Source organism: Mixophyes fleayi, chromosome 1 (genome assembly GCF_038048845.1).
Source record: "Mixophyes fleayi isolate aMixFle1 chromosome 1, aMixFle1.hap1, whole genome shotgun sequence".
Classification (NCBI taxonomy): Eukaryota; Metazoa; Chordata; class Amphibia; order Anura; family Limnodynastidae; genus Mixophyes; species Mixophyes fleayi.
This window is the reverse complement of record NC_134402.1, coordinates 143,812,519-143,837,898: the sequence shown is the minus strand read 5'-3', so window position 1 is coordinate 143,837,898 and position 25,380 is coordinate 143,812,519. Positions and strand designations below refer to the sequence as shown.

At 39.9% G+C, this 25,380-nt stretch overlaps 1 protein-coding gene across 3 annotated transcripts; it reads right to left on the bottom strand.

Annotated features, from left to right (window-relative positions):
* Window positions 1–9,332: 9,332 nt before the first annotated feature.
* On the bottom strand, window positions 9,333–25,308 carry DDIT4L (DNA damage inducible transcript 4 like). 3 transcript variants are annotated; one of them, XM_075189533.1, is made up of 4 exons: window positions 25,001–25,308; window positions 21,454–21,562; window positions 12,619–12,761; window positions 9,333–10,893 (listed from the first exon to the last, which is right to left on the bottom strand). In XM_075189533.1, exon 4 carries the CDS (start codon window positions 10,878–10,880, stop codon window positions 10,404–10,406), a length of 477 nt encoding a protein of 158 aa, XP_075045634.1. In that variant the 5' UTR covers window positions 10,881–10,893; window positions 12,619–12,761; window positions 21,454–21,562; window positions 25,001–25,308; the 3' UTR covers window positions 9,333–10,403. The 3 variants fall into 3 exon arrangements, with proteins under 3 accessions (XP_075045634.1, XP_075045635.1, XP_075045636.1); XM_075189534.1 differs by lacking the exon at window positions 21,454–21,562; XM_075189535.1 differs by lacking the exons at window positions 12,619–12,761; window positions 21,454–21,562.
* Between the last annotated feature and the right edge of the window lie 72 nt (window positions 25,309–25,380).

Here is a 25,380-nt window from a genome sequence, read left to right as displayed (position 1 = left end):
TCATATCTAAAACAGAATGAGGAGGGGATGGCAGTTTTTTTAAACGTCTCCAGTGACTTATTTTGACTTATCGCTTACACAGAAACAGGAGAGGTCCATGGCTCCATTGCTAATTGTCATTACTGAAATAGAAATAATAAGGCTGGCAGTGGTCTTCAAAATATGCAGTCACATTGTACTGTGTTATTATAGCTCACACAGAAACAGAAGAGGTCCATTGCTCCATTGCTAATTGTAATTGCTGAAATAGAAATAATAGGAGTGTCAGTGTTCTTCAAAATCTGCAGTAACATTGTACTGTGCCATAGTTCACCCAGAAATAAGAGAGGTGGCAGAGTTTAGTGTAAAAGCAGAAATTGAAATATTAGGGCTGGCAGTGTTTTTAAAAGTCTTCAGTGACATTCTACTGTGCCATAGCTCATACAGAAACAGGAGGGGTGGCAGTGTCCTTGTCACTTTCCAGTCTCTAGTCACATTGTTCTTGTCACGCTCCAGTCTCAGTAACATTGATCTTGTCACTCTCCAGTCTCAGTGCCATTGGTCACACAGAAACAGGGGTAGCAGTGTTCTTGTCACTCTCCAGTCTTCAGGCATGATGATACTAATCCCTCTACGTCATGTGCTAAAGCCTATGTTCAAATGTACAGTGGTTTTAAGTCAGGGAAACAAAAATGTAAAAAAAAGCTTGTAACCTTTAAAGAAAAAACACATCTCTAATAAAGGTGAAAGTTTACTGTAGAAAAAACATAAAATTGCCAACATCCCATTCTACCCAAAATATTAATAAGCATACCAGCATCAGCTAGTTCCCTTCTCTCAGCTAGATCCCAGCACTTGCAGTCTACACTATCATCATCCTCACACAATACTAATTCATCCCCGCTGGAATCCACCAGTATAGAAGTCTCTGTGCTACACTAAGAGGCATACTGATGACAACCTGTTTGAAAAACTAAGGGATGTCATTGCAACATGGCTTATCCCGTTTGGACTCTCCTGAGGATATGTCATTTACGATAACACCATCAATATTGTGAGAGCATTACAGCTGGGTGAAATCCATCACATACCCTGTTTTGTTCACACAGTCTTCTTGGTGGTACAGAGCTTTCTTAAAAATGACAGGGACGTGCTGGAGATGCTGTCTGTGGCCCAAAAACTTTCAAGACATTTTCGGAATTCTGCAACAGCAAGTATGAAATTGCAGCAGCTGCAAGAACAATTTATTTTGCTCTGCCACCAACTGAAGCAAGAAGAGGTAACAAGGTGGAATTCCACCCTGTATATGCTTGTGAGGATATAGGAACAGCGAAAAGCCATCCACGCTTACTCCACAAGGCATGACATTCGGAAAGGAGGGGGGATGTATTTTAGTCAAGCGCAGTGGAGAATACTTTCCATTTTGTGCAAGTTGCTGAAATGATTTGAAGCAGTCACCTGTGATTTGAGTTTAGACACTGATAGCTTGAGCAAAGTGATTCCCTTAATTAGACTTTTGGAAAAGCACCTTGAAAAATGAAAGGAGGAGAAACAAAGAAATTATGCTAAGTATGTCAGACTTGTAGGTGAAGTACTTTAATCGCTTCGCCAGGATCAAAGAGTTATAAACTTCTGGAAATCGTATCTACATTTTGGCGACCATGCTTGATCCTAGATTTAAGGGCTATGGCTTCTTTTTATTTTCCACTGTCCCAGATCACAAGAGATACAATGAATCCTGGTGAGCAAGTTGACAGCTGAAGCGCTACCTGACACGACGGTGTCCCCTCCTTCAGTTTTTCAGGCTACTGCTGCTAAGCTTTTCTAAGAGATCCAAGGATGATGCAGATGATTTAGAAGAACATTTTGACATTTGGTCTGGTCTAAAAGAATTGCCCAAAAATCATGCCAGCTCTGTCGTAAAATGAACTACAAATTCCACAAAGAAGGCCTTTACTGGCATTTAGATCAAAGTGCAGAGACTTCTGTAATGGTGGATTCCAACTTGGATGAATTAGTATTGTGTGATGATAATGTACACACTGATGAGGGTGAGGATGATGACAATGTAGTTTGCAGGTGCTAGGATCTAGCTGAGAGAAGGAAGCTAGCTGATACTGGAATGCTTATTAATATTTGTGTAAAATGACATGTTGGCAATTTTTTGTTTTTCTATTGTAAAGTTTCACCTTTATTAAAAATGTATTTTTTTTTTTTAAAAAAAGGTAAGAGCTTTTTTTTATATTTTTCTTTTTGACATTTATGTAACAGTGACTTCTGTAATGGTGGTTTACTGCGGGTTTGAATTAATATTGTGTTAGGATGTGTCGGATCTAATCAGTCAGCTCGCCTCTAAGTGTCAGTTTATGAGCTCAACAGCTGAAGAGAATAAGAGACACTGCAATCTTTGAGTGTTCAATATGCTCTGATTTATTGTTTAAAAGTTCATATACTTATAGCACTCTGATTATGCAAAATCAGGTACTTCAGCAAACTACATCTCTAACTGTCTTATCCAATGATTGTGCATGATTCCTTTTTTCACAAACCTTACTACATTCTCACAGGATATCTCCCAAGGGGGCTGGTGGTTTATCTCCTGTCTGCCATATCCAAGGTCATGGGCGCAGCTTCTTGCAAACAACAAGATAATAATGAATAACTTCTACAAACTAGCTGTATTTAAACTGTTTGTAAGCTGTACAAGGACAAAATGGCTGAAAGGCAACAAGATGGGGTCCGCTCAGCAGAATCACATTTCTCATTTTCAATCTTTTTATTCATTATTTGCCTTAATACTACCTATCAGAGACCACATTCTTGCTGTCGCTTTCAATGGGTACTTATACACATACACCCTTCTAAAGAACATATGCATAGGGATGCCTAAAATTGGATACATAGAACAACCTATCCCACACCAAATATCAAGTCCATGATCCCTCTTCTAGCTGATATTAATAGATGGTCAATGAGTCGACAAACATCTTGCACCCACTGCAGGTCCTTTTCTCTGTTGGTTTCAATAGTTTCTCACAGATGGTACACCTAGATAGTCCTTCTGATAGCTACAGCATCTGGAGTTCACTAGTTTGTCCTGATGTCAGATCGTTGCATATGTCAGTGAACATGAGAGGCTCTGGGGTCTCTTGTGCTTCCTTTTTGTCTATTCCAAGGAAAATGGTTCTTGGCTTCTGCACAGTGGGCAGTAGTACTGAGAGTTCCACAAGGTTCACACTCATTAGATGGAGTACAGTACAGCAGTTAAGACAGGTGTGGTAACTTTCATTTTACTGGAAGAGAAACACTTAGCTTTAATACTCTTGTTAATAAGGCACATCATCAGCTTTATTAGTATATATTATAATTAGTAACAGTCCTTGAAATACAAAATATATCAGACCTGATATCCATCCTCCTATACCCTTGAACAAATTGGCCAGGTTCAGCCACAAAAACTATCCTTCTAGATAAGCATCTCCAGTGTGCTCCTTTAAAAGTTTATATTTCATGTCTTATTTCTTGTAGATGTTCATCACTTATCTTCTCTGGTTAATCTGTGTCATTATGAAAAAGGTGCAACACTTGAATATTTAGGGTCAGGCAGTACCCTCCAGACTAAGCAGTCAGGTAGTCCAATATTAACCTATTGTCTTGTGTAAACATAATAATGTGTTGGGCTCTTTGTTAGTGGGGCTCTGACACCATTTGATACACCTTTCTTCAGGAGGATGTCCACAATACTCACAAATACATTTCTGTATTGGGTGTAAACCCCTACAGTCATGGGTTGCTCTTTTCTTTATTTGGTTGAGTTGAACCTTCATATTGGAATATTTCTCATAATGTATAATGATCTCTACATTACTATTTGCGTGAGTCTGGTTCTTCCAGACCTGGCTTTCCTTTCTAGACTGGTACACATCTACAGCCTACAATAAAAGAAAAAAACTTGCAATCAATATACCTCCTGCTAATATCGTTGAACACCACTCTTTGGTGTCCCTTGGACCTTTAAATAACGTGTAAAATACATTTTACCCAGACTCCCCTTGTCTGAAGATTTTGCAGTGGGAAGTGTGCATCCAGGTGTCATATTCTTGTACTTCCACTGCCATGGGAGACGACAATAAGACCTGGAAAGGAGTCTTATATCTGTGTTCAAGATTCTTCCTGACATGCTTTCTCACGACTACCCAGTCCCCTGGTTGCAGTTTGTTTGTACCTGTATCAAAATTAGGATCTGGAATGGAAGAGAACACTTGACCATGTATTTCAGTCAGCTGTTTCTGTAATAAGGCAACATAGTTCAACAAATCACCATGTACATGCTGTAGTTGCTGTGGAAAATAACAGCCTGTTCTGTGTGCTGTGCCAAACAGCATCTCATATGGTGTTACCTGTGTCTTTCCTAGGAGTGTTTCTTACTAAGTGCAGGGCCATGGGTAAGCATGAATTCCATGGTAACCCTGTTTCAGCCATTGTTTTCTGCATTTTTCAATTTCAGAGTACCATTAAGGTGCTTCACACATCCTGAACCTTGGGGTGTAAAGGGTAGATATGATTCCCATGTCTTTTAACATTTCCTGGAATCCTTGCCCCCGTAAGGTGTGTCCCTCTGTCACTTTCAGTGACCTCTGGTACCCCATATCTGCAGATTACCTCACTCATAATTTTCTTGGCTACTGTTTTAGTATTTGCTTTCCTATACGGCCATGCCTCCAGCCAGTGACTAGAAATTGTGTTTTCATTTCAGTGATCTGATCTTCACATATCTGATCATCCGTACAGTTCCTTTTAATACGTATGAATTGTCCCATTGGTACATTATCGAGCCAATTTTTATGGTGATGACTAGACTTATTGATATAGGAATTACTGTCGGTTGGCTTCGTGAATGTTTTGGTATGTATCACGCCCTCTTCTACATATTATCTAGGTAGTTGTCCCCGATTGTGGTAATAAATTCATGTGAGAGGTTGACATCTGTAGATCATATGATTAAGAGCACAACTTGGGGAATATGTGTTCTGCCTTGGAAGGGATTGGTTATTATACTAGATATGGTAAAATCTGTATATCTTTGAGTGCGATCATGTATATAGGGAATGGCCGATACAGAGCCTAAATTACTTGTAGATTCCATACCAATATATGTTTGATGTACCTTAATGGGAGCTAATTATTTGTGAATATAAGTAGCGGTATGATGACCGAGTGAAAAACATTACATTAGATAATATAAGTTATGTAGTGTTATTTTATATACTGAATTATTTACCGTTCTATTTAGCTGATATTTGATTCTAGATGTATAAGCCTCTTACTGTTTCTGAAAGGGAAGGATCCGTAGCTGGAACGAATACTGTATTGTTTATCATTCTATCTAATTGATACCTGACTTTAGATGTATGAGCCTCTTACTGTTACTGAGAAGGAAGGATCCGTAGTTGGAATGAATAAGTTGGTTTTATAATTGTTCTTATTATTAATTGTTTTTATTATTACTGCTTATATCGGTTAGAGCAATTGCACCATTAGTATGAAGATTCATGCGATTGACTAACATAAATGGAGAAATGGAACTTTATTTCTATAACCGGATTATACGACTGATGATTGGATACCTTAGGTTTAAATGGAAACTGAACGGACTCTGTGTATACCTTGACAAAGACCCCAGAGGCGGGGTTGAAACGCGTCGGTGAAACACAGATCCGCCCACTTGACAGCAGTGTTACAAGAGCCGGAGGAGAGAGGACTGTCTAGCGGAGATTGCCCGGGAGTTATTCAAATCTACACGCTGACTCTTCACTTAAGTCCGGTACGAGTCCACCTGTTGTTAATGTTGGGATAGCGTACATGATAAGAGGATTTTATTGTGGTGCTTTTAAATTATGTGAAATAAACCCTGATGATATTGTGCCAGATTCGTTCTGTATGCTTCTCTCGTTATATATACTGCGATTGAGCACCGTGTGGTAACGGAATCAGGCGTGATTGTTGATCTTAGTCAGTGGATCAATTTCACTGTGTAAGTGATTCTTCTTATTTTCTTACTCACTTCACCTGTGTGGTGTGTTAAGTAACCGTTAGTTTACACACGGTGAAGTGGATATATGTCACTTTTGATATGGAATTAAGGAAGATTGGTTTTTGTTAGTGGAAATACTAATTTGATATTCATTTATTTTCTCTTTCTCAATTTCCACGGAGCGCAATATTTGGAGAGTTTATAAAAGACAAAATTAAACTCTTCCATGTGACATCTGCTTCTTGATATCATCTGTAAAGAAGATTACTTATATTGGACCTATAAGAAGCGTTCTGATCTGTGTGAACATTTTATGGACTTTGTGATTCTGTGGTGAACTTGTTATATGCGCCTACATACCTTTGTTGTACTATATGGGACTCGGTAGAGTCTGTTGAATTACTATTTCTGTAAAAAGGGTGATGTCTGCATCTGGTAATGGTGTATCTTAATGTCAGATAAAACCAGAGATTATTGTCTCAGTGTTACAAAATCATGTTCATAAAACTTTTGTGTGTATATTTTTTCTTCTTGTTCAAACTGGGATTCCCCAGATCCCTAGAGGAACCCTGACTTATCCTCCTATCTTTTGAAACATGCAAAAATAATGTAGCAGCGTTCAACATTGTGCATTGTTTAAATGTAACATTACTGGGAGTTAGTAGTGCTACTTCATATTTAGTAAGTCTGACAGGTGACAAATGTTTTGTTTGTGCTCGATTTACAAATTCTTGTTACTGCATGTTGCACCATTATGGTAACTGGGTTTCCTAGCATATTCTATACTCTTTTCAAGCACTACAGCAGCTGAAGCTACTGCTTTTACACAGGTGGGTGCTGCTTGTATGATTGGGTCTAAATGTGCAGAGTAGTATGCAAGTATCCATGTATCTGTGTCAGTACCCCTTTTGCATGCACACTGACTTCATGACAAAATAATGTGAAAGGCTTGTCATAATCTGGCAAAGCCAGTGCTTTCTCTCATATAGTCTGGGCACTCCTTCCCTCCCCAAGTGCGGGTTGTACTGCTGGCTTGTGGGTCCTGTCGGAGACATCTAGTTTCCAAGGCTGCGCATGTGCAGCCTGACCACGGTGCTTGCTGGCTGGTGATGAGCCACCGCTGATGTGGTTGCAACGTTCGTGTATGCGGGCAATGTTTGTATGATTGTGGCAGCTCCTGGTGTTAAGTGTGGGGTACTGCCAATGCTGGTGTTAAAAGGTGACAAATATAACATAACCAACGCGTTTCTCCCCTGAAAAGAGTATGGACTTCCTAGTTCCCAGACAAGGGGGTGGGATCACGGTTCTAGACAGAGACAAATATCTACAAGAACTAGAAAAACAATTGGAGGATCGGTCCACATACCAACCATTACCCAGCAACCCCACAAAAGCATACAATGGTGAGCTAACAAAACTCCTCAATAGAGCTTTGGAAAAAGGCATACTCACCAAGGTAGAACACCAATTTCTATATATACAGAACCCAAGGCTTCCAGTAATATATTGTGTACCCAAAATTCACAAGTCGCTCACCGATCCCCCTGGCAGACCCATAGTATCGGCCATACAATCCCTTACCACCCATCTTTCCAGCTACATTGATACATTCCTCTGTCACACTACAGAAAATTTATCTTAGGGACACTAGCCATGTACTATAAATATTGAAAAGGACCCAATGGCAGACAGGCTTTACACTCATGTCATGCGATGTCAGTTCACAATACATGATCATTGATGACACAGCAGGTTGTGAGCATGCAAGGCAGATTCTCACCTCAGAAATGGACATTCCCACTGAACAGATCCAATTCATCATGGAGAGCATAGAATTCATATTACATTACAATTACTTTTGGTTCAATTGATAGTACTATCAACAGATTTGTGGGACTGCAATGGATGCGAAATTCACGCCCATTTACATGAACCTGTTCATGGTCCAATGGGAGAATTACACTATCTGGCACAATAATTCATACACTCCATTTATCCTGGGCTGGTTCCGGTACATAGATGATGTGTTGTGTCTATGGACCGGGACCAGAGAAGTGCTTCTGGAATTCCTCACATTCATCAATACCAATGACCTCAATCTCAAGTTCACTGTCCCAAATTAATGAATAAAGGGTTGAATTTTTAGAACTTGACATTTTCATTATAGACAACCAAATTCAAACCAAAAAAAATATCTCAAGCAATTCCTTCATCCCGGCCTCCAGTAATCATTTAAGGAGATGGCTCGATAACATTCCCAAGGGTCAATTTACCCGGGTAGGGCGCAACTGCACCAGCTTTACCCTATATGACGAACAGGCCGCAACTCTAAGGGATAGGTTCATAGAAAGGGACTACGACAAGGAAGTGGTAGAAAAGGCATATGAGGAAGTCAGGGGGACAGATACAGACATGCTTTTAGAACCCAAAAGAAAGGAAGAAAATCAGGAATAACTCCAAACTGCCTTCATCACACAATATAGCTAGAATCAGAGGGAGTTAGAGAAAATCATCCAGATACATTAAAATATACTTCTGATGGATTACTCATTGAGAGGAATCCTCCCCAAAAAAAAAAAAAAATCATCTACAGAAAATCCAACTCTCAAAATACCAAGCTAGTTAAATGTTGCATTCCCACCAAGTACACCAAAACATCAGAGACCTGGCTCAAAGAGAATAGGGAAGGTTTCTACTTTTGCACCAGATGCAAAGCCTGCAAACTCACTAAATGGAGCCGAACAATACCAGTAACTACCTTTCACTCCAAAATCACAGGAGAGTCCCATAAGATCAGTGGGAAGATAACATGTGACACCACTGGTGTTGTCTATTTGCTAGAATGCCCATGTGGGGCCAGTATATGGGTCGCACTATCCGTAAATTACATGTGAGGATTGCAGAACATTTGCAGAACATCAAAAACCAGCTGGAAACTCAGTGTGTCTGCCCATTTTGCAAAATTTCATGACCATAACCCATCTACCCTTAAATTCCTAGGAATTTGCCAAGTCCACAAGTCCTGGAGAGAGGAAGATTTTATTGCGCAGATCTCCAAAGAAGAGGCCAGGTGGATTTCAACTCTTAAAACATTGACCCCTAGAAGCCTCAATGTGGACTTTGACCTTGGCTCATCACACCTATATTACACCATGGATTACCCCAAAATGATAAGCCATACTACTTCATATCTTGTGGTCCAAATTGTTAAAACCAAATTGCAATAGTATGGTTCGGTAGATGCAAAATATAGCTACAAAATCATTTCATGTTATTAACATGTTCATTATAGTGTGTTTATTGATGTAATACCAGTTACACTGCATGTACTCTGAACATGTTATTACAACAATGGGAAGCACATTTTTCTAAAGTTTTATTATTTGTGCAGCATATTTTCTTTTGTCTTTAATCTTTTGTATACAGTTGTATTAAAAAGCAAGGTAAGAAGCTGTTGTATGATTACATTGCGTTAAAATATCTTCGTCTATTAATGCAATTTGTATATAAACACCAAATAATTTACAAAAATATATATTAAAAGATATGTACTGCTTGTAAATATGTGTAATTGAGGAGTGGGTGAGGGTTCTCATGGTTATTTACTTATATTACTTAATAGTGCAAATCCACAGTTAGACCAAAGTGACCAATCAGCAATTAGTTTATCTGTCTAGTGCAGATTACACAATGTCCAAAAGTCTAATTGTTTTTTATGGTTTTAATATAGATTTGCACCTGAACATGTTAGTAAATAAACACTGTGTGCAATTAGGTGCTATGTATTTATGTACTTATGTAGTGTGTGGTCATATTCACAAGAATGCAGCCTACAAATTCCCTTTGTGACTCATGTTAGTGCTTCAGTGGTGCCACTGATGGTTCGCTGAATCTTAGCAAACAACTTGTCGACTTTTACCATGTATAGGCAATATAGGCAATATACACTTAATATACACTTTAAGTTTAAAACAACTAATAAAAATGCTTAACTGGTTCACTTGCTAAATGAACATTTATCACTCTCTAATTTAGGTATTAAAAGTCATTAATAACTGTCTCAGTAATGTGATTAAATTAAAAGTGGAATAGAAAATAGGGCAATGAGATCTATGGGACTGAACAGCATTTGTGTTGCAAATGTGAAGGGTGTTTTATAAAAGATCACCATTTATTACAATAAGCCAAGTATGGAAAATAACATTAACCTCTGAGGATACCATGGGTGCATTAGTTGTCATAAACAGGGAAATTGTTTACTATATCTTTGTCCATATAAACATAAGTATAAAATGTGGACTGTTAGATAACCTTTCATGGTTTACATGACGGATAAAACAAAGCAAATATGTACATTATAATATCAGTAACTTCTAATCACTTGTGTGGTCTAACAATCTTCATTTCCTGCTCCTATAAGTGAAAAATACAGTCTTCTCTTGGAGAGCTGAAACTTGGGACTCAGTTTTATGATGCTTCTGAAAATGTTTGGGAAGCAGGTTCTGTTGAGGAGAATATCTTTTAAGTAGTCCCATCCCTGAGTATCCTGCTTTAAAACAAGCTTCAGTTCAAAGGTTGGTTCAACTGAACAGTCATAAACTATTGTGTCCAATGCTGCTTGCTTATTGTTACTTTCCAAATTCACATGTATAATGCAACCTCGCAGTCCGCATGGCTCACTTAACGATAGTTTGAGTGCCTCCTGTGCTACCCATGTGGTCAGTTCTTTGGGGACGAGAACTTTGGAACACTGCAGTTTTGTGCTTTTTGCTCTGTACAGGCAATTTTCTAGCATTGTAACCAAATGACAGGTTCTCACCAAAGACAAAGCATCGCTGATGTTAGGTTCAGTAGAAAAGCGATCCATGTAAGACGATCCTCTGAAGAAAAAAATAGAATTATATGATCAGTATTTACTGTACTAAATGAAATAAAAGCTTAACATACCACAAATGAAAAGTGTTTATTATTAAGAATGTGTTATGCAAAGACATTTATGAGATTTGCATAATGATATATAGTGCTGTTAGGCTGCTGGTCTGATCACCAACCTACAGAACTAGATGACGGAGGTTTTCACCTATAGCAGCCGCCTTTCCCTTAGAGCTAGTTGCGCTCACCGGTACTCAGAAGCCCCCAGGACTTAGCTACAGATGTAGTGTGGGTTGGTAATGCAGACAACAGCGGCAGGCCAGGAGACTGGGTAGAAAGCAGCGGATAGTCAAACAGTAGCCAAGGTCAACGTTCACAGGCAAGCAGGGTAGTCAATAAACACACCAAAGATCGGGGTCACAGGCAAGGTAGCGGATTCCAAGATACAGGCCAAAAGGGTCAGGGTCACGAGCAAACAGGCAGAGTCCAAAGTACAGACAGGGGTCATACACAGAAAATCCAACAGAGTATCCACAGGACAAGGTAAAGCAAACAGGAGCAGGTTAGCAAGACTGGGTCAGAAACGCTATAACCGGCAGTATGGATCAGTCCTCACTGCCTTAAATACATAGAGAAACCAATCAGGGCTAAACCCTGTAACAATACACATGCCTGCACTAATTAATCAAAGCCACATTAATCAGCCCACAGGCTGGGGAGATTTCAGCGCCTGCGCCCGGCTGTCCTGTTTGCCGGGGCGCGCTGTGCAGGGGATCGGCGTCCGGCCGTTGTCTTAGCAACGGTCGGACCAGCTGGCGGAAGTGACGTCCCGGTCACTAAGGAGATGGTTGGGACGCTCAGCGGGGCAATAGATGAGTCGTGGCGGTGCCCGTGGCCACCGCGGCTCCTAACAAGTGCTTGAAGAAACATGAAAAATAATGGAAATACTTTGGATTGTCTTTTTTTCTAAAGGTTTGAGATGAAAACAGAAGAATCAACTAAAATAAACTGCTGCCAATTGGGATTGATTAAAACAGGATGGGATGATGAACAGACTTTCACAAAAATATGTCAGCACTCAGCGGCAAATAGTGACTCAGGGGGTCATGTTGAGTTGTATACAAATTGTGTTTTCGGCATGTAATGCACATTTTTACTTCTGAGCTTGCATTCAATGAAACAGTTTTGGAACTAGTGCTTTGTGAACTTGCACAGAAGTAAAAAAAATGATAATATACGCCAAAAAACACAATTTGTGTTCAACTCCACATGACCCCCTCAGTGAGCACCATCTAACTAATTTTGTCATTTAACAGAGCTGTTTCGGGTTTCATATACATACATGTATATATATCTATATCTATCTATCTACATATATATATATATATATATATATATATATATATATATATATATATCAGGACCGTAACTAGGGCTGTGCAATAGGGGCGATCGCCCAGGGCGCAACGCTGAAGGAGGAGCGCAGTTTAGGAATATTTTAGGTTCATTTGGTTAAAATTGAGGGCTAGGGGGCGGCATTTGACTTTCTCGCCCCAGGCACTAGAATTTTAAGTTACAGCTCTGATATATATATATATATATATATATATATATATATATATATATATATATATATATATATATAATGTTCCTTTTGAATTTAGCTTTAGAGACTAATTCCACCCAAAATTAAAATCGTAAGTGACATCAAATAAAATACCAATGTTATTTACCTTTGATCCAGCCGGTCTCATGATGAATCTAATTGTACCAAGCAGGAGATCTTCTCTCCTAGTCAGTTTGTCCTTTTCACATTAACACCAAGGTTGTCAAGGCCCCTCCCTTGTTAACTTTCTACTTCCTGTTCAAAAAAGACCTGCCCAAGCAAGAGAGAGGATCTTCTGCTCACAACCATTATACATTTAGGGGACTTCTCAAATCACTGTATTGATGGAGTGCAAGTTAGTTATGCTTGCTATTTTAATGTATATTACTGAATTCAACACAATGCTAAAAAGGGGAATAAAAATTGTAGACTAGTTTTCAGTCAATATTACAGTTATTAAGCTAATATGTTGTACTATATAAAACCTGACTTAAACATCCTGTCATATATTTTTCAAATAAATTATGTTAATAAATAATAAATTCAAGTAATGATGTGGAATATGCAAACCAAGCTTCTCTGTTTTACACTTGTGTCAACAAATTTGATTTCCCCAGCTTTATTCAGTAACCTGTTAGTGCTATCGCTTACATTGTTGCTCGCCTCATTTGTTTGTGTACTCTGGTTCTTTCTTCAATATGTTTTTTTAAATTAAGTTATCATAAGCTGCAGAGGATTTACTTTCCTTCTTCAAAATAAAACTTTAGCGTGACTATATTTCCAGTTGCCAGTTGAAAGTTGTTTTGGATAAATGGTTTTGGTAATTTGAACATTTGTCATTTAAATATGTATGTTATTTATTATTTAACTACAATGATTAGTTTTATAATTTGCAGAAATAATATTTTCATTGGCAGTTCTTCAAATGTGGTTGTAACTCAGATGCACTTAAAATTAGGGGGTAAATGTATCAAGGTCCGATTTTTTCAGTCGCCAGATGTATTAAATTGCGATTTTTACTCTGATCTTAAAAATCGCTGGTCATCTCTAGCGATTTGCTGCAATGTCAATCACTCTCGTGTTTAGCTAACTCTCCCTGTGTAATTACTAAACACATCACTGTTACACTGTCTGTCTATACAGACGGAGGTCCCGGCAGCTGTCAAAGTTTAAAAATAGATAAAAGTAAAAGAAAAAAAAAGCGTGGCAACTGTTAACTAGAGATGCTCAGGCTTGGTTCCCCGAGAGCTGAACACACCCGAACTTAGCAGATCCGAGTTCTTTTGCGTGCCCACTGAATTAAGAATGAGGCAAAACATCATTGTTATGTTGTCAGATCTCGGATCTCGCAAGCTTTGGATTCTATAAGTACCGCCCTCCACGGCGATCCAGCGCCATTTCACAGAGGGACACAGAAGGGGTAGCACAGTTCTTGGCAGTCTCTAGTGCAGTTGGGCAGCGTAATAGGTAGAAAAGAAAGAGGAGGGGTAGCAGAGTTCTTCAAAGCCTCCAGTGACATTCAGGAGAGCTCCATTGCTCCATTGCTAATTGTCATTGCTGAAATAGAAATATGTAGAGATGCTCACTGACCACCGTAAACTGATTTTGGCTTTGGTTTTGGATCTGGATAAGCTTCGTGTTTTGGTTTTGGCAAAACCGCCCTTGTGTGTTTTGGTTTTGGATTTGGATCTGTATTTTTTTTTAAAATTGCTAAAATATGCTAAAATCACATAATTTTGCTGTTTTTTTTTGTTCCTACATTATTATTAACCTCAATAATACTAATTTCAAGTCATTTGCAGTCAATTTTGACCACCTCACAGGTCACAATATTATTTTCAAACACTTTCGTACAAATTCTGCAGCGACTTGGTTGGATGCTAAGCGACAGAGCAATGATTGTAACACACGGCAGTTCCTAGCACATCTAGCAAACATTGCAACACAGCAGTGGCAGAAAAGAAAAGTGGTGCAAGATGGAATTGTCCTTGGATCATGAAAACAGTTATGTTTCATTTAATCGCTCCACCCGTTCCTTGGATAACTGAGGTAATTCTACAGCTAATACATGGCAACGAGTGCTGACCCCCTGGGATGCATGCTTTTATCAGACCCACACCATTCCAGGGTGCCAGACAATGCACTAAAAAGAGCCATTGTAATTCCCAGCAAAAAGCGAGTTCATCACTGAGCTTCGAATCAGCCCCAATTCCCCAAAAATTATAATCTAGTTAGGTACCTTTGATGTAAAGTGCAGATTACAAACACTTGATGAAACAGCAGCAAAGTGGAAGGCAATACATATACACGTCTATTTAGACATCCATGCTTACATTACTTCTGTAAGCAACATAGTTCTTTGTTAATAAAACTGTTGTCTTTATACCGTTCAAAAAAAATTAAAAACAATTCTGCACCAGCAGAGGTGTCACTAATTCTGGTCAATTCTTTTACAGTAGACAAGACCAGATGTCAAAATGTTGTGCTGTCATCTGCATCCTCAATGGGTGTCTAAGATTTTTGCTAAGCACACAACAGTATATAGCACGTGTAGGTAACACTGGCACACAGCGGTAGCTGAAATTTAAAGTGGTGTAAGATGGAATTGTCCTTGGGCCCTCCCACCCACCCTTATGTTGGATCTTAAAAAGGACATACACACTTTAACAAACCAAGCACTTCAGCCACAAAAGTGCCACTCCTTGTGGCTGAAGTGCTTGGTTTGTTTGGGCCCCCACAAAACAAGGTAACAATGGGCTTAAGGCAGTGGTTCCCAAACTTTTGCAGTTCGCGGCACCCTTAGAGTCTCCAAATTTTTTCAAGGCACCCCTCCAAAATAATTACTGAGCAGTCCTGTTTTAGAGGTAGTTGGGTCAAAAAGTTGTAATAAGTATTTAGGTCACGACAGAAATACTTATTTAGTTGTATGCAAAAATGCCCCTCTGCAACCAGGCACACTGCCCCCTCTGCATCCAGGCACACTGCCCCCTCTGCAACCAGGCACACTGCCCCCTCTGCAACCAGGCACACTGCCCCCTCTGCATCCAGGCACACTGCCCCCTCTGCATCCAGGCACACTGCCCCCTCTGCATCCAGGCACACTGCCCTCTCTCACGTTGCCCCCTCTGCCCTCTGTCACGCTGGACCCCTCCTCTGCCCTCTGTCACGCTGTCCCCCTCATCTGCCCTCTCTCACGCTGTCCCCCTCCTCTGCCCTCTCTCATGCTGTCCCCCTCCTCTGTCATGCTGTCCCCCTCCTCTGCTCTCTGTCCCCCTCCTCTGCTCTCTGTCCCTCTCCTCTGCCATCTGTCCCCCTCATCTGCTCTCTGTCCTCCTCCTCTGCCCTCTGTCCCCATTCCTCTGCTCTCTGTCCCCCTCCTCTGATCTCTGTCCCCCTCCTCTGCTCTCTGTCCCCCTCCTCTGCTCTCTGTCCCCCTCCTCTGCCCTCTGTCCCCCTCCTCTGCCCTCTGTCCCCCTCTTCTGCTCTCTGTCCCCCTCCTCTGCTCTCTGTCCCCCTCCTCTGGTCTCTGTCCCCCTCCTCTGCTATCTGTCCTCCTCCTCTGCTCTCTGTCCCCCTCCTCTGCCACGATCCCTCTCACTCTGTCCCGCGCCAGGCGCCAGCCATAAAAAAAAGAAAGAAAACAGAAACTTACCAATCCGTCGGGCGCCGGGACCCAGCAGCCTCCTCTCTCCCACAGCTGTCACTGAATGACGTCAGTGACAGCTGCTGCGGGAGAGAGGAGGCTGCTGGGTCCCGGCGCCGTGCGGATTGGTAAGTTTCTGTTTTCTTTCTTTTTTTTTTTTAGCTGGCCCGCGGCACCCTAGTGACAGCGCCGCGGCACCCCGGGGAGCCGCGGCGCACACTTTTGGAACCGCCGGCTTAAGGCACCTAAGGTAACAGTGCTGTTAATGAATTCTACCGTGGCAAGATGTTGTTGTCATCATTCTCAGCCTCATCCTCACCCTCATCAGTGTGTACATCATCCTCACACATTATTAATTCATAGCAGCTGGAATCCACCATTACAGAAGTCTCAGTATTTTGATGTAATTGGCGGGAAAGGCCTTCCACGCGGAACTTGAAGTTCATTTTTATGAACATCATCTTTTCCACATTTTGAGGAAGTAGCCTCCTACGCCGATTGCTGACAAGGTTCCCGGCTGTGCTGAAAACTCTTTCCGAGTACACACTGGAGGGTGGGCAGCTTAGGCAGTGCAAAGCGAGTTGATACATGGGTCTCCAAATTCCCTTTTTTCTTCCCAGTATGTAAAGGGACTGTCTGATGTGTCTATTTCTATGCTGTCGTGAAAATAATCCTCCACCATCCTTTGGATGCTGATATTAGGATCAGGTGGAGTTACGGCAGAGGTGTCACGTTTTTTGGTCAATTCTTTTAGACCAGACCAGGGGGTAAATGTATTAAAGTCCATTTTTTTCAACTCCCCGGGAATCGGCGAGTTGACAGCTAAAATTTAAAGCGGCGCTGGCTTGTAAAGGCAAACTTTCCTTTACAAGCCAGCGCCACTTTAAATTTTAGCTGTCAACTCGCCGATTCCCAGCGAGTTGAAAAAAACAGACTTTAATACATTTACCCCCAGATGTCAAAATTTGGTGCTGAGTCATCTGCATCATCCCTGGGTCTCTTGGGAAGCGAAGTTTTTTCCTAGCAACAGTTGAGTGAGAAACTTAAGGAGGAGACTCCGTCCTGTGACGTAACACTTGAGCTGTCATCTTGCTCACCAGGAGCTCCTTGAACCTCTTCAGATCTGGTTCAGTTGGAAACAAAGAAAAGACATAGCACTTAAACCGAGGATCAAGCACAGTCGCCAAAATGTAGTGATCCGATTTCAAGATTTTGATAACTCTTGGATCCCAGCGAAGCGAATAAAGTACTCGATCTACAAGTCCGACATACTTAGCGGAATTGCTTTGTTTAATCTCCTCCTTCAGTTTCTCAAGCTGCTTTTACAAAAGTCTAATTAAGGGAATCACTTGACTCAAACTAGCAGTGTCTGAACTCACTTCACAGGTGACTACTTTGAATGGTTTCAGCACCTTGCACAACACGGAAAGTATTCTCCGCTTCGCTTGACTATGTCATTGCTTGTGGAGTAAACGTGAATAGCTTTTCACTGTTCCTCCATCCGCAGAAGCATATACAGGGTGGAATGCCACCTTGTCACCACCTCTTACTTCAGTTGGTTGCAAGGCAAATTAAATTGCACTTGCAGCTGCTGCAATCTCCTACATGCTGTTGCCGAATCCTGGAAATGTCCAGATATTTTACGGGCCACAGACAGCATCTCCTGCACGTCCCTGTCATTTTTTAAAAAGCTCTGCACCACCAAGTTTAGTGTGTGAGCAAAACAGGGAATGTGAGGGAATTCACCCATCTGCAATGCTCTCACAATGTTGTTTGCGTTATTAGAAATGACATATTCTGAGGAGAGTTTAAGCGGGATAAGCCATGTTGCACTAACATCCCTTAGGTTTTGTAACAGATTGTCAGCTGTACGCCTCTTAGTGAAGCCGGTGATACACAGAGTAGCCTGCCTCTGACATATGTGAAGTACTTGGGTACATGCTCCTGCTGTTCCTGCTGGTGAAGGCGAATCACCAACCCAGTGGGCTGTCACAGTCATATAATCTTTAGTTTGATCAGTTCCGCTTATCCACATATCTGTGGTTAAGTGTACAATGGGTAGAATGGCATTTTGTAGCCCAATAATTACATTACACTATCAGAATGGTCAGGATTACACATAGCACTTGTGGATAGACTCTACTCAGGGATTTGTGTTTTTCTGAATCTGGACATACATTTTCCTGTAATGCCTTACTGTTTTCTTCCAGCTCGACTTTTACACGTAACAGAATTTGTAGACCACTTTTGGAGTCCGAATGACAAGGTCTTGCTTCGTCACGACTGACCTTACAAGAAGATGCCTCAGTGACAGTTGCAGAACTCGCACTCATAGAGAAAGGCGAAGGCCTTATTCTTTCTTTAGCACTGCGTGTCTAGAATGGCATGTTTGCAATTTTATTTTTTTCTGCAGACAACTTTGCCTGGATTACAGGTCTTCTTTTCATCACCAAGGTAAAGGGTGTTTTTTTACATTTTTGTTTGCCTGACTTAAAAACACTATGCACTTTTGCATAGGCTTTACCAGATGACGTAGAGGAATTACTATCATCATGACTGGTGCCAGCAGCTGCTTGGTGCTCCTGCTCTTCTGTGTACTGCTGGGAATCCATTTTGATAACAATGTACTCTTTGACTGCAAATTCAGAAGAAAAGTCTGTCAGCCCTAGTATTTGTATTTCAGCAATGACAATTAGCAATGGAGCAATGGATCTGTCCTCTTTGTGTGTAAATTATATAACACCGTACACTTTCACTGCAAATTCAGAAGAGAAGTCTGCCAGCCCTAGTATTTGTATTTCAGCAATGACAATTAGCAATGGAGCAATGGAGATCTCCTGTTTGTGTGTAACCTATATAACACCGTACACTTTCACTGCAAATTCAGAAGAAAAGTCTGCCAGCCCTAGTATCTTTATATAGGCAATGACAATTAGCAATGGAGCAATGGAGCTCTCCTCTTTGTGTGTAACATATATAACACCATACACATTGACTGCAAATTCAGAAGAAAAGTCTCCCAGCCCTAATATTTATATTTCAGGAATGACAATTTGCAATGAAGCAATGGATCTCTCCTCTTTGTGTATAAACTATATAACACTGTACACTTTGACTGCAAATTCAGAAAAAAAAGTCTACCAGCTCTAGTATTTGTATTTCAGCAATGACAATTAGCCATGGAGCAATGAAGCTCTCCTGAATGTCACTGTAGAATTTGTTTAGCACTGCTGCCTCCTCCTCTTTCTATTCTATCTATGTTGCTGCCCAAATGCTCTACAGACTGTGCTACCCCTTCTGTGTCCCTCTGTGAAATGGCGCTAGATCGCTGTGGAGGGCGGTACTTATAGAGTTCAAAACTCGCGAAATTCGATATCCGATGACATAACAATGAGGTTTTGCCTCGTTTTCTATTCCGAAAAAGCGCAAAAGTACCGAGTCGGCTCAGTACTCGGATATACTAAGTTCAGTTGTGTTCGGTTCTCTTGGAATAATAATAATATAATCTCTATAAATAATAGGTCTGGCAGGCTTGGTCTTCTAAATCTGCAGTCACATTGCACTGTGTTATATAGGTAGCATACAAACAGGAGAGCTCCATTGCGAATTGTCATTGCTGAAATACAAATAAAAGGTCTGGCAGGCTTGTCTTCTAAATCTGCAGTCTTTGTTTGAAAGTGTATGAAAATAATATTGTGACCTGTGAGGTAGTCAAAATTGACTGCATATGACTTGAAGTTATTGTTATTGAGGTTAATAATGTAGGGGGGAAAAAAGCAAAAATCTGTGATTTTAGCAAAAATATTGGGATCCAAAACCAAAACACAAAGTTAATCCAGATCCAAAACCAAAACCAAAACCAGAACACGGGGGTCAGTGAACATCTCTACTATTAACCTGTATCCCCCTGCTATAGTGCCACCCACTTCGGCTGGATTGCCCAGTACTGGCTGAGTGAGTTCGATTTATAGTATAAGGGTTTTTCCCATGACAGTGTGGGGAAAAAATGGTATGACAAAATGGGGTCTGTTTGTTTTTGTACTTAATTTTTGCTGCTATTACCCTACACCCACGGTCCAGGGGTGTAGGAAGAGCCCTAGTGCTTTCAGCACTGGGCTGGGTGTCCCATGAAGGGGCGCCCGCTCTTTTTTTTTGGCGGACCCCACTCCCTAGGAAGTCCAGCCCAGCGCTGAACATCCTGGGGTTGGTGTGTCATTATGGCAGGGGGACCCCTGCCGCGTGCCCTCCTACTATAGTGCCACCCACCCCGGCTGGTTTGCCTAGTGCTGGTTGAGTGAATATCAGGGGACACTATGCAAAATTTTTACAGATTTTCACGCAAGCAGCAGTAGGCTGGCAGCACTAGGGTTAAAAGTGAACTTTTGACAGCTGTGGGGACCTGCGGCTGTATAACCAGACAGTGTAACAGTGATGTGTTTACTATACATGCTGCTAGCAAGCAGCATGTTGTATCTGGCGATTTTTAAAGCAAACTCAGGAGAATTTGCTTAATCGCAGCTTCATACATTTGAGACTTGTATAGCTAGAGTGTGAAACAGTCGGGACTTTGATCTCTATCGTTTTTGTAAATAGCGATTTTGACAGAAACATCTCTGGCGATTTTACATGAAATGTCAGGTTCATACATCAGCGAGTTTCAACTCTCCTGAGAAAATCGCTGGATTTTCAAAATCGGAGCTTGATACATTTACCCCTAGAAGTGTATTTCATTTACCAGGAAAATGGTGGCCAACAACAATGGAGGAACAGCATTATATAATGCAACTTCATCATGTCAAAATCCTATAACAGGTTTCGAAAAATAGAACAAAAATATATGCAAATATATTGGCAATATATATGAAAATATATAATCAAGCAGAAAAGTCTGTACATATTCGGAAATAGAAAACCATATTATTATTCAAACAGGGGACCTGATTCATTAAGGTGCGCAAAACGAATGTGTTTTGCATTTTTGAAAAACACATGTAAATCGGGCATACAGACATCCATATTCAACTAGGAGCGGATGTAAAGGTGTAGGTGCGCTCTACTCTTACAGACAATGCACTGTAGTAAGTACATACATATGTGGAATATAAAGTTCCAAAGAATGCACAGAAAAAATGACAAAACATTAAAAAAAAAGATATTTTTTATGATCACTTTTCCATTTATTATTTATGAATGCATTTTTATAGTTGCTCCTGATTGTAAACACATATTCTAGTTTATATACGCAAACGTCATCCCTAGTGATCAGCAGTTACACCAGACCTGTAGCTGGTGCAAGTGATATAACAGAAAAACACATACCTTTGAGATGCCCAAAGCTTGAATCCGATGCTGCTGCATGCGCTAGAGTTTAGAACACTTTACTGTACATTGACTACGTGCATACGCTCAGTTTCCTCCCCATTCACACCTGAAATCGTAGACTGTAGTAAGGGTTCTTTGCACTTGAAGATGAATCAGACATTGAGAAGTTCACTGGCCTATGGTCCGGTTCTGGCCATGTGCAGAGCAATTTTATGCAAAATATAGCACTAATTGGTGTTTTAAGTAATAAAACAGCAATGCAATCCTTCAAGAACTAACCCTGGTATGAAACAACACCAGGGATGAGTTTAATAAAATAACACCATTTTATATAGTAATATAATTATTAAAAACATGAATTATGATAATTTTAATACTATTAAAGAATAAATTAAAAGTAAAAAATTATAAAAAATAATATTAACACTTAATTGACTATAAAGTAACCCAGTGTAAGGGCTTATAATGCCCTTACACTGGGGCAGACATATCTTTGAGCGGTACATGGTTTCATACAGCACACACAGGATTACTCCCGGGAGTTACTCAGCCATCTGTTTCTTCATCACCTTTTATTTTTTATATACAAACTTTTTCTTTATGATGCATGATAATAGTCCGTGGACAGCCGTGGTTTTGTGACTGTTTCACTGACGTGGTTAGGGACTTGGATCCCTGTTGCAGACTCTGTTTCTATCTCCATTACACGCATTTACAAATAAACATCTTTGCCAGTAATGGGAGCCCACACAGACTTTTTTATTATTTTATTATTGTTGTGAATCACACTGGACTTTACTGCCTTGAGCATTTGCACATTGGATGATAAGGTGGATACTGCTTCATTGTATTCATTGTCTATCCCTGTTATTGACTTTGTTTAGTTATCTCGCATATGTCGTCTGTCAAAGCACAGCAGCTTTAACACTATGTGTGTTTGAATATACTTTCTGTATTAGATTATTGCTTTGTCAGTTCTTTACCATGACTCTGTGCATAATATTCATTTAGGCACCTGGGGACTCTTTAGATTCATCTTTGGTTGTGTACTGGTCCTGTGGTAAAATCTTAATCTTTCGGTGTCCATGCTCCTCGTCATGTTCTGTAGCATCTCAAGCCTGGCAAGAAATATCCAGACCGTTTAAGTCTCACTAGAGACATGACCTTTTACTTAAGGGTCCAAAGTTTTTTGGGCTCACCATCTGGCACAGAAACCTCAACCTCTTTGTACTCACACATACCTGTCTGTTCACATCTATCATTAGGCAATCATGAGATCCATTTATTGATGCGACTTTCTTTTTGGGTAAGTTTAAGTGAACATTTTCCCTTGGTTGCCTGAGTGACTCCACAGTAATTGATGCAGATAACATATTTCATTTGCTCTAATTATTTTGTTCTGACTCAATAATGCCAACTCTAACTTCAGTCTGTTCCAGACAATGAACAGACACTCACTTCAAGATTCTATGCAAAAGGCTCTTGGATCTGTTTTTTTGTTTTGCATGGACAAGAAAGTAAGAGCACATCACTTTGAGAAGGCTCTGCCCCACTTCCTCAGCTGCTTATGTTACCTTTATCTGTGCATGGCTACTGTTTTTATCTCAGCATCTGACATTACTTTCAGGGAAGAAGAAATTACAATTGCCATTCCTAAAAGCATTACACATTGCCAACATAGAATGTTTTGCATCCACTCTTAAACTGTTATACATGGAACTCATTGTTGTATGTGGAAAACATTAACAAATATATAAATAAAAAAACGTTATCTTCCAATGCTGCTGAACAATATGTTCTCTATTCATCTTAATCCCTTTTTATAGTTATTTGCAATTCTTTTGTATACTACCTGTACTATACTTTTTCTGGGGTTGTTTACTACCTATTCCCATGTCAGGACAAATCACATTGCAAATTAATAAATAACCTATTATTAGTTTATTACTTTCCTTCTACTTTCCTTATTAACATATTCGCTACATTTTCAGCAATATAATTAGAGTTTACACAAGTGAAATAATAAAAAATGTCAGGACTTGTGATCATAAAAACAGAGGAATAGGAAAACAAATGTGTTTATACGCAAATATTTTTCCCTGCAGAATTTCAATTTTAAGTGTCAATTAAGTAATTCAAATAGACCAACGCAACTTAGTATAATATAACTTCTATACTAATGAATTAACTTTTTATACTAATTAATTAATTAGCTGGAGAGGTCAGTATGTTTACAGCCAAACAGGGACCACACTCCTACCTTCCCAGGTCTCAGTGCACACACTTAATTACAGATGTGGAGAAACCGGAGTCTTTATATACTCTGGTCCACCATGTGATATGGCATAACTGGATAACTGGCAATCATACTTTTGCTCCATTAGCCATGCCACTATGGTTGCATGGGCCACCCGCCAACACCTGCGGTCATTGCACAAACATTTTATTAATAATGTTGGATTTAACTGTAGTTGGAAAAGCCCTTTAATTTCAAATTTAATATTTTTTATTCTAATAAAGTATCATTGGGCCAGAGTCATTAAGAAGAGCAAGGCAAAAAAATTAGTAACTTTGCACCTCGGCAAAGGAGTGGTAAATTTAAAATGTGGGGACAGATTTATAGTTGAAGTAGAGCATGTCCTAGATTAACTTTAAATTTCAGTGTAAAAAAAAGTTATCAAGTATTTGTGTGCTACATGACAAATAAGTCAGTATTTTCTTTATGTGCGAAATAATAAACTAATTTGCACCCCTTGCATTGTAACATGGTTTTGTCCAGGATCAAATTAATTCTTTTTTTTTTGCCTTGCTCTTCTTAATGACTCAGGTCCATTATGTTTGTTGCCCTTGTTTAGCAGGTACACTCCACGGATGCCTAGCCTCCTGGCCAAATGCAATAAATAATACAAAATAGTTAGGGTATCGGTGATGAAATACAGAATTACTAGTAGCTTCACTAGCAAAGTTCAAAGTGTCTGGCAAATAAAGTAGTCCTATCTAATCCATGAGAGTTGCACACATATTTTGAAATGTAATATTTGCAAACATATATAGAAATGTAAGAGAATCTGACCAGGGGGTTTCCACAAGCCTCTAATAGTGTAACCACAGACTTTCCAAATGTGCTCCATAAAAAAAGGTATTGCTCACTCCAATTATAATTGAAACTATATATTGACTATGTCATTTCCTTTTTTTGTGACATAGTAAAATATTTAGGTTGCCCTCCTGGTTGTTGTCAGAAAGTTTATTCCAGGAAACTAGGGCAATATTCACTGAAAGGTATAACAATAACTAGTTACCACCTTAAAATGTGGAATGACGTTTGGGAAAATTAACTGTTGTTTAATGATACTACAGATATTACAGATATTACAGACATTTGGAACAAGGTAAAGTGAAGATACTCTGTACAGGGGATATTTATGTTTACACAGCATGGAGAGATTTGTATTGTATTGTATACATTAAGTTCAGCCTTTGTGTGCTACTGATCCACTATTGTTGCCCCCTATTTTTATATTGTAAAAATGACAGTACTCACCACCAATTACTGTAGAGTGGAAATCTGAAGGACTTGCAGGGATTCTTGAATATTCGAGATGTAAAATCTCCAGCCTGAAATGTTATCTTCAATACAACCTCTCCAGTATTTGCAAGTAGGCTTGGGGCTTTCTGCAGCTCAGTGAGAACATGATAGACACTTTTAAATGTGACCTGTGCACATGTTACTTGACAGCACTGATTTTCCATGAAGCCACCGGGTTGGTTTCTCTGAAAGTAAGGATGTGTTATCTTCTCATATATCCAAGAAATAGTAACAAAACACCACAACGCCAAACTTTTGTAATGTCATTAATATGCAAAAGATGGCAACAAAAGTCAGCAACCTTAACCGTAATACCAGAACATCTTCCATGGCGT

Coding starts and splice junctions, on each gene's coding strand:
- DDIT4L (XM_075189533.1), bottom strand. CDS start 10,880: ATGGATCGCTTTTCTACTGAACCTAACATCAGCGATGCTTTGTCTTTG.